General features: G+C 47.4%; 1 protein-coding gene across 1 annotated transcript in view; it reads right to left on the reverse strand.

The window, feature by feature from the left end:
• Nucleotides 1–1,784: 1,784 nt before the first annotated feature.
• LOC115390821 (polycystin-1-like) overlaps nucleotides 1,785–19,106 on the reverse strand; it is a 76,478-nt gene continuing 59,156 nt past the window's right edge. Inside the window, 29 exon segments of the mRNA XM_030094830.1 lie at nucleotides 1,785–3,674; nucleotides 3,764–4,090; nucleotides 4,806–4,940; nucleotides 5,083–5,373; nucleotides 5,472–5,643; nucleotides 6,742–6,867; nucleotides 6,993–7,101; nucleotides 7,689–7,819; nucleotides 8,264–8,403; nucleotides 8,698–8,892; nucleotides 9,171–9,373; nucleotides 10,083–10,198; nucleotides 10,318–10,396; nucleotides 10,618–10,832; nucleotides 11,949–11,998; nucleotides 12,108–12,218; nucleotides 12,321–12,447; nucleotides 12,532–12,742; nucleotides 12,830–12,973; nucleotides 13,166–13,336; nucleotides 14,198–14,393; nucleotides 14,480–14,744; nucleotides 14,967–15,144; nucleotides 15,720–16,044; nucleotides 16,604–16,692; nucleotides 16,841–17,182; nucleotides 18,329–18,473; nucleotides 18,559–18,711; nucleotides 18,808–18,967. Coding sequence (XP_029950690.1) covers nucleotides 2,709–3,674; nucleotides 3,764–4,090; nucleotides 4,806–4,940; nucleotides 5,083–5,373; nucleotides 5,472–5,643; nucleotides 6,742–6,867; nucleotides 6,993–7,101; nucleotides 7,689–7,819; nucleotides 8,264–8,403; nucleotides 8,698–8,892; nucleotides 9,171–9,373; nucleotides 10,083–10,198; nucleotides 10,318–10,396; nucleotides 10,618–10,832; nucleotides 11,949–11,998; nucleotides 12,108–12,218; nucleotides 12,321–12,447; nucleotides 12,532–12,742; nucleotides 12,830–12,973; nucleotides 13,166–13,336; nucleotides 14,198–14,393; nucleotides 14,480–14,744; nucleotides 14,967–15,144; nucleotides 15,720–16,044; nucleotides 16,604–16,692; nucleotides 16,841–17,182; nucleotides 18,329–18,473; nucleotides 18,559–18,711; nucleotides 18,808–18,967 — 5,872 coding nt within the window. The 3' untranslated portion in view covers nucleotides 1,785–2,708.

Genomic DNA, 19,106 nt, shown 5'->3' on the forward strand with positions numbered 1-19,106 from the left:
AACTGTCAGTCCATCTTGATACCGTCCACTTTAACTCCGGCTTGCCGGGCGCCACAGCCAATCTGAGCTGAGGAGACAGGCCATCAGGCTCAGCACAGCATCACAATTCACACTCCAGGCAATTTGTAGTTGTCGTTTGACCCCGAATACATGTTTTTGGTCCAAAGCTTTGAATCAATGTGGATGCTGTAGCCTTGAGCCTCAATTATTCAGAAAGCTGAATCGACAGATGAGTTCAGGATTAAAGCAGTTTTCTGAGTCATTCGGGCTTGGACAATAAAGCATTTCATCACCCGGAGTTCAGCTGTCAAACCCTTTATTTGACTTTGTCAAGTGCAAAAGCAGGAGAAGTGCTACAGCTGCAAAACGCAAATTTAAAAAAGCACTGATGCACATTTTCAAACCTGGAACATTGATGTAAAACAAAATACAACAGAAGATGGAAGAAGACAGAGCAGGAGCGTAAAGTGAGTGAGACATAGATTACAGACTTGCTTGGAAATGTCAGAGATAAAATAGATTAAAGGGTTTTGGATGCACCGCTTCAGTAAAACCAGAGAAATGTAAAAACTTTGGAGTTTGCAACACCAGTGCTTGACCGATCCACGTGTCGCCGCAGCATCAGCAACACTGATTATGGAAGCAAAATATATACATCATAAAGCACCAAAATATACAGAAATCTACACAATCGGAATAAGATGGGTGTGTTTCCTTCTCAAACCTCTGAAGACGTACGGTGTCGCACCATGCTCTGAAGCAGTGGCTTCATGTGGAAAAACAGATTTCGAGTGAACCTTACATGCCACTTTAGTACCAGTTTTTCATATTTAGTGATAAAAACAAGAAGCCAACGTGATGCAGATGGTTGAGAAAAGAAAGAAAAAACCCGGGCAGGTGAATAATGTATCAGTTCTGAAAAGTTTTGCACCCAGTTTTGGTTTTCCTGGACGTCTCTCCAGGTTTTAAGGAAAGGGTGGGATCCCTGAGATCTGCCCACTGGACACACAAGTGCGCATGTTGGTAAAAAAACAAAAACATTTAAAAAAAGAGCAGACAAAAGTACAATCAGCGACTAGCTAATGCTTCAATACTGTGATAATAATTACTAGGACATTATTTTTAAAATGATGTTGCCATAACGATACAACTTGACACATGAGAGTTAAATACGGTGTTGGATATCAGCTCCATTTAAAAAAAAAAACAAAAAAATAAAGTGCAAGTACAAAGTGATGGAAGGAATTACTTGGCATGGTAAAACGCACAATGCATAAATGATACAAAAGCTTTGGCAACGTTTATGATCACGATACAGTATGAGTGAAGCTTTTCTTTAATGGTTTGGATACCAAGCTTATAATTACTTTACAACACACCTCATTTAAAAAAAAAAAAAACACACACACACAAACAATCTACATCGGAACAAAAGTGCTTGTGAACGCCTCCTTTTTCAAACAACAATAACCTTGAAAAATAAAACTCAAAAACATCAGGAGAGACACTCAGACTGGTTCTTTATAGCTTTATGATGGGAGAACTAAATGCTCAGCACTGTGGAAGTGGAGGAAACATCCTCCCAGGTTTCTTTACCTCTTATCTACTGTCTGCAGCTTCATCTGTACCTTCTCTTCTGCTCACTTCAATCTCCGTCTCCTTCTCTCGCCACCCTGGCAAACTGGCTGCTACGATCCCATTTCATAGAAAGTACAAGAGAGCAAGTATCAGCGAGGGATCTGAAGGGCTTCAGTTACTGTGAAGAACACAACCTCCCTGCAGAGCTCCTCTGAAAACCCGTGGAAGACATCAAAGATCTCAGAAGATCCATAATTACTCATCTCGCTTTTTTTTTTTAACTGACTGAGAAACATTTTTCTGCTTTTGCAGCATTTCATCACAACTGCCTGAAACTTTCTGCACAGTACTGTATAGGTAGGTATGGGTGCATTTACAACACATTATAATTTGTTGACATGTGATTTACAGTGTACTATGTGACTATCCGTGTGTGTGTGTGTGTGTGTGTGTGTGTGTGTGTGTGTGTGTGTGTGTGTGTGTGTGTGTGTGTGTCCCGGCATGTGCGTATAATCTGTGAGCACCTACATGCGAATTTAGGTTCATAAAACACGACTTAAGACAGGCCGCAAGTAGCCACGCTGACTACAATATAAAATAAAACAACACATAAACAGACAACGTCACTGAGAAATCAACAGTTGTTTTTTTTTTTCTTCTGACGTACACTGAAAGACCAACTGCATAGTCTGCTTGCATTTCCTCGAGTCCTCTGGTGAGCACGCGTCTGCGCTCCTGTCAAAAACCCAGTGTGACCTCCAGGGTCACAGACCGGCGAGTTCGGGTTCAGGGTTGGGGATTAAAAGACCGTTTCTTGATTTGACTCCCCCCCCCCCCCCCCCCCCCCCCCCCCCAACCAGCTCAGTTACTCTGCGGCGACCAGCACCTCGTTTCAGTGAAAACTGAGTTGGTATTCAGACGGTTGACAACTTATAAACCTGCTGAGTCTCTGAGTCTTTTCTCTTTTCCCCCCCAAGACTCTGATGCTTCTCCTTCCATCTTGTACTTGCCTCAGTCCTGTTCAGAGAGGAGGATCTGGGGACAAAACCAGCTGCCCCCGTCCTCCACCTCCTCTCCTCCGGAACCCAGCTCCATGTTCCCACCGTCCTCCTCTCCTCTGTCGTCTCTCTTTAGGTGGGGTGTACCTTGTTCTTGAGTGGCGGCGGTTTGCGTTTCCTCTTGTGTGTGGGGATGGTGGTCGTGTGGGCGGGGTGGTTGAACAGGCTGGAGGCGGACAGGCTCTCCCGCTCCGTGGGAGGATCCCAGTCCCGGGCGGCGGGCGTGGAGCCGGGGAGGGACGGGGTGGGGGCGCGGGTATTGTTTTTTGGCGGCAGGGTGTGAGGAGAGAGGCTGTTTGCTGATGGAGCAGAGGAAGGGTCGGCCGCCGCTGTGGGCGGAGGTGCACCGACTGGTTTGGATGATGACTGGATGGAGGCAGAAGCAGGGCGGGGCTTTAAAAAAGGCACGGGTGTAGCCACGGGGGTCTTTTTGGGGTTGGTGGAGGTGCTCCCACTGTCTTTAGGAAGTTCCCCTCTTTCAGTCTTCTTACTCTTCCTGCCTCCTTTAGGCTTCTCTTTGCTCCCTTTCCGATCCTTGGAGTCTTTGCTCTCGCTCTTCCTGCGGTGTCGTCCCTCGCTTTGGCCCGCCGGAGCGTCGTCTCCCCTCTCTCTCGCTCGCCGCCTCCTCTTCCTCTGGGCTCGCTCCAGCCTGCACTCCACGTGGTAGACGTCCTCCGTGGCCACCGTGACGCGGTCCAGCTGCTGCAGCAGGGCGTCCAGCGTGGGGAGGAGCCTCCTCAGAGAGGCTTCGGTCTCCGCCCTCTCCCTCCAGCTGCTGCCCCCCACCACCACGCCGGGGCCCAGGCCCAGGCCCAGCCCCAGCCCCAGGCCCAGGCCGATCCCGGGGGCCTCCGTCAGGCTGCAGGGGCTGGAGGAGGCGGGCCGCCACGAGGCCTCGGAGCCGGCGTCGACGCTGTCCGGGGTGGGCGGGGAGTCGGGGCTGTCCAGCGGCGGCAGGCAGAGGGACTTACAGTCGCTGGTGGAGGAGGAGCGGGACGGCGGCAGCTCCATGCCTTCAAATCGCACCTTGTGCCGAAACTGAAAAGATGAGACAAAAAAGACTCAGAGGAAGCGAAGACGCACTTCTTTGCGTTGCAAGGTGTTTAAATACGAGCCAGGCAGCGTACCTCCTTGGCCCTGCTCAGTCCCATCCACATCTTGAGCCGCCGGAGGAACAGCTCCACCATCTCGTAGTCCTGCAGGTCCACCGCCGGCCGGTACAGCTCGGCGCGGGCGCGCCGGTAGTTCCTCAGCAGCACGGCCGTCACCGCCCACAGCAGCGCCAGCCGCAGGACGGCGAAGCTCACGTGGAACGCCAGCGAGGAGACGGTGCTGGACGGACCGGTGAACGTCCAGGCAGGGCGCCACGACAACAGGCCACGCCCACCGGCCCCCAGCAGAGACAGGCAGGTGGAGGCGACGGTGCCGTAGCCGTCCAGAGCGGCGTGGAAGAGCTGGAGAGATTTGAAAACGTGAAAGGTGAAGCAGCGAGACGGCGACATGAGGAGGAATAAATCTTTAAAGGCTCGGTCTCTGGAGAGTCAGCCACAGCAGAATCAGCCTCCTTTTAACGTAAGATCATTACTGTCACCATTTTTTTGCTTTTCTTGTAGCCTTTTCCATTTAAATGTGAGACTTTTTCAACTGTGTGGAAATCTTTACAAAAAGCAACAAGAAGCCAGACAAACACACTTAAACCACGTCCAAAGAGGCATTTCATGAACCACATTCTAACAGCTTGAGTGTGTGTGGTGTCTGTGTGTCTTAGCTCTGTGGTGGACTCGCCATCTGTCCCGGGGGTTTCTGGCCTTTGGCCCTTAACTAACGATCTGCCCCGGCGCACCGCGACCCTGAACTGGATGCAGTGGCTCAGAGGATGGATGGATGTATTATTTATTCCACCGACTTGAGCAGCCGCTTGACAGTAAATTGATCATATCGAGCGTCTACAGTTAGTCTGTCAATATGTTTGGCTGCTCAGTCAATACAGACGAGACGCTACTGTCACAATAAAGACAAAGCTGCACGCACGACGGGAAAATACTCTATAGAACAAAAACTACTGTATTTTGACAATGGAAGGACATCTGGTTTGTGTGTGTGTGTGTGTGTGTGTGTGTGTGTGTGTGTGTGTGTGAGAGAGAGAGAGAGACTAATGTAAAGACTGACCAGGTGTCCTGTGTGTGAGTAGGCCAGCACCAACACCAGCAACGCCAGGGCCACCCCCAGCAGCTCCCAGACGGACCGCCGCAGGGCCCTGCCAAACACGGCCCACTCCCGCAGGAAGCGCAGCTGGTGGGACGCCTGCAGATCCAGAGGGGCGCCGGTCAGCGCAGACAAATCGCAACAAACGTGACGGGATGAAGACCATCAGTGTTTCAGGTCTGAATCTCGCAGAAATGCGAAGATGTTCACAGAGAGCTCGGATTCCACCGTTCGCGGTTACCTTGAGCACGAGCACGAACAGCAACATGGCCGACATGACGGTGTAGATCTGACTCTGCCGGGCCAGCGGGTAGAAGTCTGTGAAGGCGTCCTGCGGGTGACTCAGGTACGACGCCCACCTCTGCCTGGCCATGACGTAGTGGCTCAGGTGCAAGCCGCACACAGAGGCGGCCAGAGACAGTTTGCAAATCCCCAGCAGCCTCCAGGCCGACAGCAGGTACCTGGAGCCTTCTCTGAGGAAGCCCAGGATCCCTCGAACCAGAAAATACAACACCAGGCCGAGGAGGACGATCTGGGAAGCAGAGCAGTTTGATCCGAGGGAAAGGTTCAGACGCAGCTCAGGGGTCAACGGTTTTATTGAGCGTGCGTTATCGATCGGCCGGGGGTTACCATCAGAAGCAGCTGCAGGTCCGGGCCTGTGATGGGCCACAAAGTGATGACAATGAGGTCGAGGCTGGACTGAGCACGCTCAGAAACCGGGAAGTCGAACACGAAGGAGAAGACGGCCAGGAGGTCCGTGTTGACGTTGTAGAGCGAGAACTCGACAAACACAGCGCGAGTCCTGCAAACACGCGAAAAGAGATTTAGAAGAATAAATCAGACCGACGAGGCCAGGAGCCGCCGTGTTTCACACCCTGAAATCCGCTGAATCCAACCGAAGTGGATCACAACTGCATCTTAAGGAGGTCACGTCTGTCTCGAGAGGAGAAACTTTAGTTTAACATCAGTTAAATAAGACTTTACACTCGTTTTATTTTCCCATAATGAAAGACTCGGAATGTCTTTATAATAAACTGTAGACGAGTGTAGCTTTATGGAGTTAAACCCACCGTGGCGGCGCTCTACAACTTCCTCCTAATGGATTACAGATATCAGTTACTCCTTTAACGAGCAGTAAATACTGATTACTCATCAAACAAAATCATCAGAATTTTGGCACTTTCAGAGTAATGCCAAAATTCTTTTACAAACTTAACTTTAAGTTGAAAATATAAGAAAATAATAATAATAAAATTAAAAAAAAGGAAAACATCATCACAACCCTCTTTGATAATAACAGGTAACAAGACTATGTTTTTTTGAAATATTTAGCAAGAAAAAAATAAGTAGAACCCTACTAGTGTTCTCATTTTAAAGATGAAAGTAAACTTGGGCCCATTAAGCACTTCTAAAGCTGAGTGACTGTATTACACAATGTTTCTACTCAGTTTTCTCAACAACAACAAAAAGAAAGACTGATCACTGTTTCTCCACTTTGGAGAGAATCTGAGGATGTGTTTTTAATCACAGAAATCCCATCTCTCTCCCCCCCCCCCCCCCAATCTTTGATATTTTAAGAAAAGCAATGTGCAACTTCTTAATGGCTGTTTAAAAGCTGTACTTGGAGATACAATAAAACCGAAACACTCCCAAAGAGCGCACATGGCTTTGCTTAGTTTCAGTCATTGTGAAATTTTGTGCACATTTATCTTCAGTCCAATTTCTATCAACTGTCCACTGGAAATACTTGGAGCAACAAGCTCTAGAAAGATTAAACCTTCATATTGACAAACCTGCCCTGACCTCTGTATTAGTACCTTCCAAAGCACAATGCATTATTGTTTCTTTGTCATTCCTTGTGACTTGGCCTGACAGTGTCTTCACACATGACTCATGGTACCTGTGGTCCAGCCAGTGGAGCTGCTGCAGCCGCCGGACGGACCAGCAGGCCTCCTCCAGACTCCTGTTCAGCTCGTGAAGCACTTCTCTGTTGTTATACGCCCCGATGTGACCCAAACGCCAAACCCTACAAAAACAAGTGGGAGGATAAAAGAGGAGAAAAAGAACACCAGATGTTCACAACATGCTGAGTCTGAACTCCAAGCTAACAGGTGACTTTTCTAAAAGCAAGATCTTCCGTGTTGTTCTTACCAATCTGCACTGTTTGAACCAACATCTGTCATATTGTCCATGGTGTTAGCCGAAGACGAAGAAAAGTCAGTTTCCCACACAACTGATCCCTTTTCCACCCTCGCAACACCTGCAGCTGACAGAAAAAGGAAAGTCTGCTATATATATGTGTGTATATATATAAGTGTGTGTGTGTGTCCAGAAGCATCCAAATGGTGTCACACCTGAATACATCACATAACTTAAATGCTGCATATAAAAAAAAAAAACACAGAAGCAACAGAAAATACATAATACAGTGAAGAAAACTATGAACATGCAAGGCAGCTGACACGATAACAGTGTAAGACAGACGTGAAGGAGAGCGTATCCACCATGAAACAGAGGCTCTGTCTGCATGACAGCAATAATGTGATGAATGGGAGTAATCAGACTTTTATAACAATCCCATCGGCCCTTCAGAAATGTTTAGCATGATTATATTTACATTGTCAGGCGGGTTGAGCTGAGGGTTATTTTCTTTTAAATGCAGACAAATTAAATCAGAAGGTTGATTCTGATTGCTTGTATCTTTTAAAGTATATGATACATCCTGATTAAGCCTGAGTAATCTGATGTTTGGATCATGACCAGTTCATGTAAATGTGCTCTGCAGTTTAAAGATCTGACCACCAGGTGAGATCAGTACAGAAGTTGAAGACGGCGAGCGCAGCTCACCGTGTTTGTCTCGGATCTGTCGGAGCCGCAGCGTGCCCAGCAACACGCTTCCCGTGTCTCTCAGGAGGACAGACTCATCCAGTAGCCGTGGCAACAGCGACCCATTCAGCCACGTCAGGACATCTCCACGGCTTCAAGACAAAGAAGACTATTGTCTGACACTTGGAAAAAGAACGAAAAAAAAAACCCACATACACACACACACACACACACACAAAAAACAGCAAACATACAAAAGTGGCTTGCACAAAGTGTTGGACAGCACAATGCGGTGCGAGAAAAGCAGAAACGCTTCATTCTATTCAGTCCTGATCTCCCCAAAGTCAGATGAAGGTAAGTTTAAAACAAGACATTCACATGAAGTTTGAAGACAGGAAACACAAAAAGCGGAGCCTGACGACGAGTTCACGCAACACTTCATTCTTCTCCCCACACAAGACAGTCTGCCAGTGTTTCTCAAAGTGATTCAATAACACCACTCAGCCTTGAAATATGAGAGCAGTTATTGTATGAAACAACGATGAAAAAAACACAATGACGTGTGTGTTTTTGTGTGTGTGTGTGTGTGTGTGTACCTGGTGATGTTGTGGTACTCGGGTGTGTGCAGGGCTCGCTGCAGCTGTGTGCGTAGTCTCAGGCTGTGCGTGTCTTTGGCCGAGTCGGAGTAGTTTAGGAGCAAAACGATCAACAGGAAAAACATGTAAACCAGGAAATTCTGAAAGCGAGAAGCAAAACAATCAGTTGAAAGTCAGAAGCAGTTTAACTCTTGATCAGACGAATCACGACACGGCAGGAGGTCATCGAATGATCAGAGTGAGGATGGAACACCTCTGTGTGCCTTTCGCACAAGCTAAATCACACATATTTAACATGTTTCCAGCTTGCAAAGTCTCGAGACTGTATATTTTGGTTTATTATTGAACAAAACCGTCTCACTCTGTGTCGTTTCAAAATAATGGACCCAGCACTGTTGGAGAAACGTTGTTCCCATTATTTCCACCGACCGTACCTTCAGCATGGTGTGCAGCATGTGGACTTTGCGGGCCTGATGCCGGGCCTGAGACAGAGCGAAGCCCTGCGGCGGTCTCACTCTGTGGACTCGCTGGACCACCCTCTCCACCCGCGGGAACTCCACCAGCACGTCCTGGTCCTCCGGACGCAGCCGGCGCACGCACAGCGCGTAGTAGACTCCTTCACACAACACCTGCGTGACAGACTCGGGAGGTTTACTCAGCTGAAGACAAACTGTGTGCTTTAGACTGACAGAGGATGTTAATAAGCCTCACAAGAGATTCAAAGGGCTTAATTTTACTGGAGTCTGCTGAAGGTCAAGTAAAGACCAAAGGAAGGAAGGAAGGACGTCTCTGACTCCTGGACGTTGGCTGTTGGCTGAAACTGCTGTTTTCTCAATAATTAACATTTCTAGTCTCGAAATAATGATTAACGTAGCTCATAAAAAGCACTGAATGTTGTGTACGTTACCTTCAAAGGCTCCATGACCAGGCAGGAGCACAGGAAACTGGCAAAGCAGGAGATCAACCACATCATGGCCACGCTCTGGCTGAAGCTATGGCCGGCCCAGATGGAGACGGCGCTGGCCACGGCGATCCCGGCCCAGCTGCCCCACAGGGCGGCGCGTCCACACCAGGGAGGGAACCGTCTGGGACGGCACACGTCGGTCACGACTGGAGGGAGGAGACCAGTCCCACACATAAATGATCGCTGCAACGCCAGACATGTGAGGGCCACATGCTAACCCGCTAACGGCTTACTTCATGAGTATTATGGCTGCTGAAGTAGTGTAACTGAAAAAAATCAACAGGCATGCAATCGAAAAAACAAATGTTAATCAAGAGATATTTGGAGCGAGTGTGTTTAAAATGACTTTTCTCCTCCCTCCACCGATAAAAACTGACCTCTTAATTCTTATAGGTTTATCAAGAACTTGCATGTGGAAAAATGACACTTTCAAACAGAAAGATGTGTAATAATGAAAGTGTGATTAAAAAAAAAAATACTCTAATTTCACAACAAAACTTAGCTGTAATGACTTCATCACAAAGTTCAGGGCTGATTGTCCTCTCTTGTTTTTGAGAGCAATTACCAAGAGTATTGATCCTCATCTTAGAAACAGGAGGGAGCGATTTAAGTGACAGTGTCTCTAATTACACCGAAAACAAAACAAAAAACAAATCGAAGCACACAGAGCATTGGAATCATCTCATCTAGGGGGTGACTGAATTGATAATGTGCTTTATGTTGGGTTGTATGAGGTGAAATAAATGTTTAATTTTTGAGTGGTATTTTTACAAAGTGCTGCATTACACAATGGAATGAAGTCACTGCGTCAATGTAAGAGGCTTTTGGTGTTCTATTGTACGTCTCAAAACTGACCTGTGTTGGAGGTGAAAGCAGTTTTTGGAGGATCTCTTCTCACGGATTCAAGAGGAAGCGGCTCATTCAGCTTCTGGAGGAGAATCACTTCAGTCTTGTCTCCGAAAATACTCGACCTGTAACACGAGGAAACGCTCATGAGCCACAGTAAACCCTGATTCTGCTCGAGCATTTGAAGTTGTAGATGAAGAGACTTTTTTTTTTCCTCTTTCTTTCTCAGAAAAAAACAACTTACAGGTCGGCCATCTCGCTTTCATCTGCTTGAGGAAAGAAGTTCTGTCCATCAGTCAGGATGTGCTTGATGAGATCTTCGTCTGAGGAAAGCAACACAAATCCAGTCATTTATTATTTTAGAAGCTGTGATGAATGTGACACTTCCCAAATAACACAGTATAATTATATACAATTAACAACATATCCAATCTCAAATCAACTTTATCCTCAATACTAAACTTCATTGCCAAACTCGACGAGGCGGTCATGTCATAATCTAACAGACTCGGCTGATTTAACCCGATCCGTCCTGCTCCGTTACCCGATGAGGTGAAGTATTTGTTGCGCTGGTCTGCGCCCTCCTCGTCGTCGGGGTTGAAGGTCATGTCCACGCCCAGGTGCCTGCTGCCCTGGCCCCTCTTCAGCCGGGGCATCCCGGCCCCGTGTCCCGCCCCCCCCACCACCGACGCGTCGCTCAACAGCTCCGGCCAATCCCGGTCCTCCACCTCCTCCTCCGCCATGCCCCAGCTCTCCTCGCTGCGAGCACACAGTGAGAGGTTCGTCATGGAGTGTAAAATATTCATCTTGTATTAATACCGAAGACGGTTTCATATCAAGTGTGTCTCAGTGGGATGTAACAGACTGTCCTGCTGCCGTCGATGTGCGCTGATTATGGAAATGTGAGTGGTTGAGGTCACAAAGTGTGAGGAGAGCTCGCGCGTGTAGAGACAGAGAGAAGAGAGCCATTATCTCGGTAAAGTACAACTTGTGACTGAGATCAGCCCGATCGTGAGCAGCTTCGGTGGGTCGCAGATGTGCCGCAGCGCTCAGACTGAGCTCCTGTTTCCACCTGAACAGTATATGAAATGTTCAAAGAAGTTACATAGAGCCGTTTAGATAGGATCAAACAGGAGGCTGGTTCCTCAAAGGTGTTTTGAATCAGGTTAAGGTCAAAGGATTGTTGAATCGTATTGTACTTTAATAGTTTATCATTATGTAACGGGGCAGAAATCAGAAGCAATAGCGCACAAAAATCAAGGGAACAACTGAGTCCACTTTGGAAAATGTTTCTTTCAGAAAGGCACAAGGTGCAGCAGAGTGCAAACAGACACTGTTCTTTGAATTCATTCAGACGGAGAGAGAGAAGCACCTGTGACCAACGGCTAACCTGCTGCTGCAGATATGGAACATGTCATTATTGTCACAGATGGAAGAGGCGCTATATTAAATATTGATTGAATTCTGAACAGTGGTTAAATTTCCGCCTGAGCCGCACACTGCAGGGGGCCAGACATGATAACGCGAACATCAGAGAGTTGGAGCGTGAGCGTTCTGCAGCATCCGGGATTCAAACTCCAACATGCAGAGGATTCCAAACAGCATGACTCACCTTCTCAATATCAGGCTAATTAAAGTTTAGAAAATGGCAATATATGAATACAAAACACCTGATCAAGTCCTGTTAAACACACTGAAGCCAGAGGAGAAGCTTGAAACACACACCGATACTCTTTTTTTTCCTTCTATGCTCATTTATCTTCTGTTCTGTTTCATGGGATTATGTCTGAAAGCTGTTTAATCACACTGGGTGCTGGTTTTCCAAAATATTGTCTTATTATCTACAATAACGATCAAGGCAGCAGAGTATGTTACCTTTTGGTGGATGGAGTGGGCAAATCCACGTTGGTCTCCTCTGAGTTGGTCTGGGAAACAGATGAAACCACGCAGAGATAAGACAGAAATGAATGATTTCACATGAGGGAAAAAACCCAACAATTTCTCACGACAACTTTTAAAATCTCTCAGTTTTACCTCGCCGTTATAAAAGAGGAAGGAGCTTCCTGCCATGGAGTTGTCCAGGAAGTCATCGATCTCCACCGACTCCTGGTCGCTCTGTGGCGGCACCTGCTCCACCGTCACACACTGACAGTCACAGCAGCACACACACATTCACGGAGAAAACAATCAGCTTCATGTTCGAGCAGAGCCTGGACGGAGTTGGAGTTTTGGGAGTTGCTGCGCTACCTTGCTGCGGCTCATTCTGAAGACGGTGAAGACGAGCAGGTAGAGAGGGTAGACGACCAGACAGCTCACCACGCCCGCCGCCACCGTCTCTCCGTTCAGCGACAGAAACCTGGACACGGCTCGGGGGCTGCGGGGCAGAACGCCGGTCAAATCCCCCACAGCGGAAACGGGAAAACTCACAACAGGCGGTAACTAACTCCGTGTCCTTCACCTGTATCTCCTGTCCACCACGACGCTGTGCCACAGCGTGTTGGCCAGCAGGAAGAGCTGCAGCAGCACGGCGCAGCAGGTGGCTCGCTGCAGGCGGGTGAAGGGGCTGCGGGCCGGCCTCTCCCACAGCGACAGCCACAGGTGGCTCTCGCACAGCGCCCTCTGCAGCTCGCAGCGCAGGAGGCGGGGCCTCTGCAGCAGGACCGCCTCCTCTGGAAACAGACGGGAATATAACCGACGGCTGCAGCGGAAGAACAAGGTCTTAACCTGTACCGCGCGGTGTGACGGCGGCGCCTTACCCGAGGCCTCCACCTCCATCTCCACTCGCCCGTCAGTTCTCTCGTTGTCCACCGACAGCCACTCCTCAGCCAGGAAGTAGTAGCTGCTCCCAGTCTGCAGGTCTTTGACCAGGACGTACTGCAGCAGCCACGCTGGAGACAGACCTGAGAGACGGGCAGCAAGGGACGCACTTTTTATTTTTATTTAACATTTTACCAGGAAGTCTCTTCTTTAAAATAGACCTCAAATATATATAGAATGGATCTATATAAACACAAATAATTTACACGATTTAAAGCACGTTGTGCATCGCTTGTAGCCCTCTGTGATCGCATGCGTTCACGGTGTATTTTTACCCTTGTTGTCGTGCCAGACTCGTATTTTCCAGATGCTACCCAGGCTGGTATCGGTGGCGATGTGGAAGATGTCGAGCGCATTGCGTGTGAAAGCCCCTCTGCTGTCGAGGTGGCGGTGTCCGCTGCGGCTCTCCCGTCCGTACAGGCTGATCCCGACATGAGCCGTGGTGCCTGCAGGGAAAGACGGAGGCCACAGCTTGGTTTTAAACATGCAAGCTGGGATTTGATTCCTTGGCTTCTTCGAGCACTGCGGCAGGTCTGGGAAGTGAAAAATATCATCGCTTGTGCGCTTTGGCACATATTTCACTCTGCAAGCATGCTTCAGTTGGAGGACAGTCTTCAGTGTTTCAGCTCTGCACAACATCAGTACGGATTTGAACCATAAAGAATGTGCTTTGTGTGTGACATTCAGTGAAAACTCATACAATCGGTTGTGACTGCTACAATTTACCTGTTTTACAAATAAGAGCTGGAAGTTCATTCTATGAGCATATCTTGATTGTTTCACAGCTTTTCTTACATAAACTGCATTTGTTAATACGGTTGTGAAGGTTTTAACTGACAGCGTTATACAACAACAACCTTGGCTTCATGTTTCTGGCTTGTTGAGGCTTCAGACTCTGTCGGATGGATTCTGCCTGACTGTTTTTGAAAAGAATGAAATCTAAAGACGACCAAAATAACGAATGACTTTTTGACTTCTATCAAATAGTATTTAACAGTTACGGCTAAGTAATTAAAAAAAAAGGCTGTGATTCAGTATTTTATTTCAGTTCATTTCTCAATCCTTTTAACTATTTTTCTTTATTTCTATTCCTATTTTCTATTTTTTGGTTGTTATATTAAGGTTGTTATATTCATTTTATTCACTTTGTTTGGTTGTTTTTAATGAGCTTAATTTTCTAATATTGCCTTTTTCTGCCCTTTTTAGTTTTGCATTCTGATGTTAAAAGTTTAGACTTACAGTCTATTCTTGATCTTTGATGAATGTTTTTTTCAATTGCTCCAGGGATTTAAATATCTTCCTCTCACCTGCCCCACGACTCCAGCCGGTTTTGACTTGCACCTCGTACTTAAAAAGTCCATCGCAGCCGCAGAGAGGAACCACACCGGCCCGCCGCAGGTCCAGCTGGTCCAACTTGTGCAGAATGGCAGCAGCCACCACATAACTTAGCAGGCCCAGCACACACACCAGCAGCACGACCAGGCTGGGAGTGCCAGAACGCTCCTGCGGGAAGGAGGGGGAAGTGTCTGAGCGTGCGTCTTAATTCTGTAAATTTATGCGCAAACATGGCGTGTTTACGAGGTACTGACGGGCACTTTGAAGCTGATGGCGTTAGTCGGCACAAAGAGTCCGGCGGCGAAGGCTGTGAGGTGCCTGGTGCGGCAGACCGCCCTGCTGGAGTTGGTCTCTGCCAGCGGCACCATGCCGTCTGTCCGCCACTGCTTCTCAGTCTCACTGAAGTACTGGCAAAGAGACGCAAACACCCCGACCTCCAGGCGAACCCCCACGGGGGGAGCGCTGGGCCGGCAGGGCGCGCTCACGTTGATGTAGTAGTCCAGAGTCGTGTCGTAGAACCTGTGAGACAAACGAGACAAGAACAGGAGATGAACTCATAGTAAAAAAAAAAAAAAACCTGAAAGTTCCAGTTCGGGTTCAGTTCTGGTGACAAATGTTCGTGCTTGTTTAGTGCAAACCACTACACCACCGTGCATTTCCCATTCTTCTCATATTGTTTTACAGCACTTTGTGAGTGACTCATATCTGTTTAAAGAGCTATTTAAAAAAAGATGTTCTCACTCTGGCGACAGGAAGAAGGTGTATTTCCTGTGATCCGGGTTTTGCCCTCTGGTCATACTGAGTGTGATTCGCTTTCGCTCAGTGCAGTTAAACTCATTGGGCCGCTCATGGGAGTGGAGGTAGGCGGTGATGTACGGCTCCTCTCCTTCCTCTTCGGTTTTATCCTTCGCATTTGCATCTGGTGAAGTGGAGAAAAATACAATGGAATCAATCCAATCTCAAACACAAGAATCAACTGGGTTTTCGAAGGAAGTAAAAGTACTAATTTCACTAATCATATAGAAATGTCATGTATGTATTATTAATTTTACTGTAACATATTATTAGCTGTATCTCAATTGCAATGACTTGCAGTGGTGACTCCCAGTAAAAAAAAAAAGAAAAAAGAAAAAAAAAGAAAGAGCAGCTGAATAGACTCTCTCAATCTCCTTTATCATTACATAACTACTCAGTCATCATTTTTCCAAAATAAAGATATATGCTGAATCAAAACTGACATTGACAATCTCTTGTACTGCTATTAAAAGAAAGCAAGTCATAACTATTTATTATTTGTGGCAGTGAACCACATTTCTTTCAATTACACAGAGACCGAAGTGGATATAAATTACACTGAGTGGCTCTTCACTGAACCCAGATGTGAAATTGCTGAATTACAGCTAATTAAACGCATCACGGCGGCACAGAGAAGAACGTCTCCGCTGAGAAAGCGGCAGCAGCCAGTGCATGTCTGCGATGAATGCCAGAGCTCACCTTCCATAGAGGTGAAATTGAGCTGCACAAAAAGCCCGGCCCGCCTGTTGCTGTTTCCCGTCCTGACGCTGACGGTGACGGAGTCACAGTGGCTGATGTTCACCGGTCCGGCCGTGGGGACGCCTCCGCCGCCGCCGCCGCCGGAGCCCACGGCGCCCACTTCTCCACCGGTGCCATTGTTTACGGCGACAGTGATGGCCTGGCTGTCATCCAGCCCTGAAATTGGGATCTGGGTGCCGTTTTCAGTGCGAAACTCCATGGAAGCCACCTCGGTGGACACGGTGTAGTTGGCGACATAGTTGAAGGGGAAAGGGTTGGACTCCACCTGGAGACAGAACGTAAAGAGAAATGAGGACTTTGGTTCAACAGCAGATCACTGCTCCGACTGTGAAATCCTGTGTAAATAAGAAAGCGCGTGCTGTGAAGACTGCTGCAGAGCTAAATAAAAAAAAAAAAAATAGATTAAATGTAAGTCAGAAAAAGTGGAACACAGGTGTGGTGAAAGTTGCACTGACAAATGAATTTCGCTTGTGCAGCACATTTTCATCATGTTTCACCTCACAGTGCTTTACGCTGTGGGTCACATTCAGCTTTTCCCACACAGTTTACACACACAGCAGCAGCAGCAGCAGCAGCGTTCAGCTGAGACATTCCTGTACATCCCACTCCATCTGCTGAGCCAAAGCAGCCCCATGACCGTCAAGTTGTTTGCCAATAGCACAAAGGTAAGGCAACATTTTAGACATCATTAATGCCTTAGTAACAAGTACAAAGAAATATGTGTCAACCGGTCTGCATGGATAAAAAAAAAGGTCCACTAAAAGCACTGTAAGCCTTTGACCTTGGCTCAGTAGTTTCCATCATTTGAGATATTTTCTCATCACCTGAAAAAGAAGCTGCATGATGCTGTTTCCTGCTGCAGCTCTTCCCAGACTTGTGTTGAAAGCCCGAGGGATGGAGAACCGCTCGCACTCTGGAGGTGTTCAAAACACAAACAGGTGGCAGAAACGACAAGATGAAAATAAAATTCTTCAGAGTCTTGGTTATTATGATGCTTGAACTGATGAAACGTATCACAGAGAGAAAAATAAGTCATCCTCTCAGGAGGCGGACAAGCAGACCTGGGCTGTTGTTTCCATGGTAGCAGAGCAGACTCTGCGGGTCCGCCAGCTTTCCGGTGGCGGCGATCTCGGCCCCTCTGAGGACCAGCGGCTCCTCGTTGAGCACGCGGGCGTGCATGAGGATCAGCATGAGCACCGAGGACAGGCTGTAAGCCTTGGCGGCCACATGCAGGGGGTGCGGCTCCAGGGGCGACGGTGCCGCTTCCAACAGGGCGTTCCCGTGCTCCTCACCCGGGGAAGGAGAGGACGAGGAGGCGGACGGGGTCAGAGGGGGGTCCACATAGGCCGGGTGGAGCAGGGAGGAGTAGGAGGCCGACTGGCTGACCTGATGGATGAGATCACCTGGAGAGGAGAAGATGTTCCACGGCGTTACTAACTGGGAAGAAAATACTAAAAAACATAGATACACATCACGCTGGATAACTTCCTTTGGTGTAGTTTCTTTCAACCTGCAGTCATGCTACTTTTTCATTATTAAATGCAGATACAATCATTCAAGGTTTTGCGTCTGAGGGAAAACACATTTCAACGATAACGCAAATCAAAGTGCTTCACAAATACAGACATGAAAAGAGAGAAAAACAATGACACAGGTGAATAAAAGCAAAGAAATATGAAAAGACAAATGCATTAGAATAAGAAAAAAAAAACAAAGAACAGGCAAAAATAAAACACGTCAAAGCAATTCAAAAGAAAAACATTTAAAATAAGAGCTAGAGTAAAAGATGCAGCGCATCACGAGATAAATATTTACTTTGATGAAAGGCAGCAGCAAACAGAACGATCTTCACTCAGAATCAGCCTGAAGTTTTCAGGTCATTTGTTTCAAATATTTGGAGCCTAAAAATTAAACGCAGCTTCTGGATGTTTTGGTTCAGACTCTGAACAGAAAGCAGGTTTGATCCAGAAGACCGGAGAGCTCTGAAGGAAACCATTCAGAGTTTGGTGGATCAGACACAGTGCAAAGACCTGAGGCATCTTCTAACAGCTGCAGCTGTCTGATAGATTTTTGTTTTAGGAAAAGCTGTAAAGACAGCAATCAAGGCAAGAGAAGACAAATGCATGGATTAGCTCCTCTAAAGTCTTTAACTCTTGCTCTATTCGTCAGGAGGCAATAAGCCGTCTCTGCGGTAGTTTTAATGTGGCTTTGTCACTGCTTTTAAACCTCACACTCTGAACCACAACATTCACTTTTAGTCTCTCCTATTTTGATTAAAAAACAGCTACTTCAGTCTTGTCCCTCTACAGAGCCTTTTCTCAGCCTTATATTAAACTAAGACACAGCCAATAATTTCAAAAAGGGAAGATGTTTTCCTCTTTGTTTCAAATGTTCCTCATTTACAGACAGAAATGAAGCAGCATTACTGTTAAATGCAGATAAATATGCACAGATCCATGCTCCTCTGTAATTATTGTTACACTGACTTTTTCTGGAGAGTTCCAGGTCAACATGACCGGAGACAATCGCAGCCTTTCGATGGTTCTTACCCATGATGTTGAGGATGTTGTCGGCGATCTCTGTCGGGGTGACGGTGCCCTGCTTGGTGTCCGTCTGCAGGATCTCCAGCATGGACTCCAGCTTGTTCAAAGTGCTGTTTTGACACTCTTCACAGATAAACTCTCGACTCACCGCCTGCAAAACACAGTTACAACCCCTAAGTTCCTCTCTTTTACGTTGATCCTTGACCGTCCACAGCTTCTCCAGGCGCTTCGCTCACCGTGCACTGGGCCAGAGCGGCGGAGGTCTGCTGGATGTCACTGACGGTGGTCAGGTCCAGTGCGGTCAGAGCTCTGGTGATGTTGCTGCGGACCCGGACTCGGTAGTTGATCTCCTTCGGAGACACTTTTGATAACTCCCTGATCTGCTCATACTGGAGGGAGACACAGAATACGCCTCATGTAAGCTGCTGACGAGTGACTGGATGGGGAAGCATGAATGAACGCAGGATTGGGAATGTCTCTCTCACCTCGTTCAGCACTGTGATGAGAGCCAGCGATACTTCTCGGACCCTCTGGGAGTCTCCCTGCTCCAGCAGCTTTTTCAGCTTGCTGTCTGTCAGCTCAGACAGCCAGTGGGGAAGACTGCTGAACTCTGGGGGAGGATCTGGCAGCCCGACCTCGATGGTCCTGGAGACAAACACAACCAAACACACTGGTGTCAAGTTTTAGTTCAAGATTTTTCATATTCATATTCCAAACTAGGAGAATAATAATATACAGATGTTCTTTCAACAGAAAATGAAGTTTAGTCAGTTAGAGGATAAAC

The sequence above is a fragment of the Salarias fasciatus genome, chromosome 6, assembly GCF_902148845.1.
Source record: "Salarias fasciatus chromosome 6, fSalaFa1.1, whole genome shotgun sequence".
NCBI classification, from domain to species: domain Eukaryota; kingdom Metazoa; phylum Chordata; class Actinopteri; order Blenniiformes; family Blenniidae; genus Salarias; species Salarias fasciatus.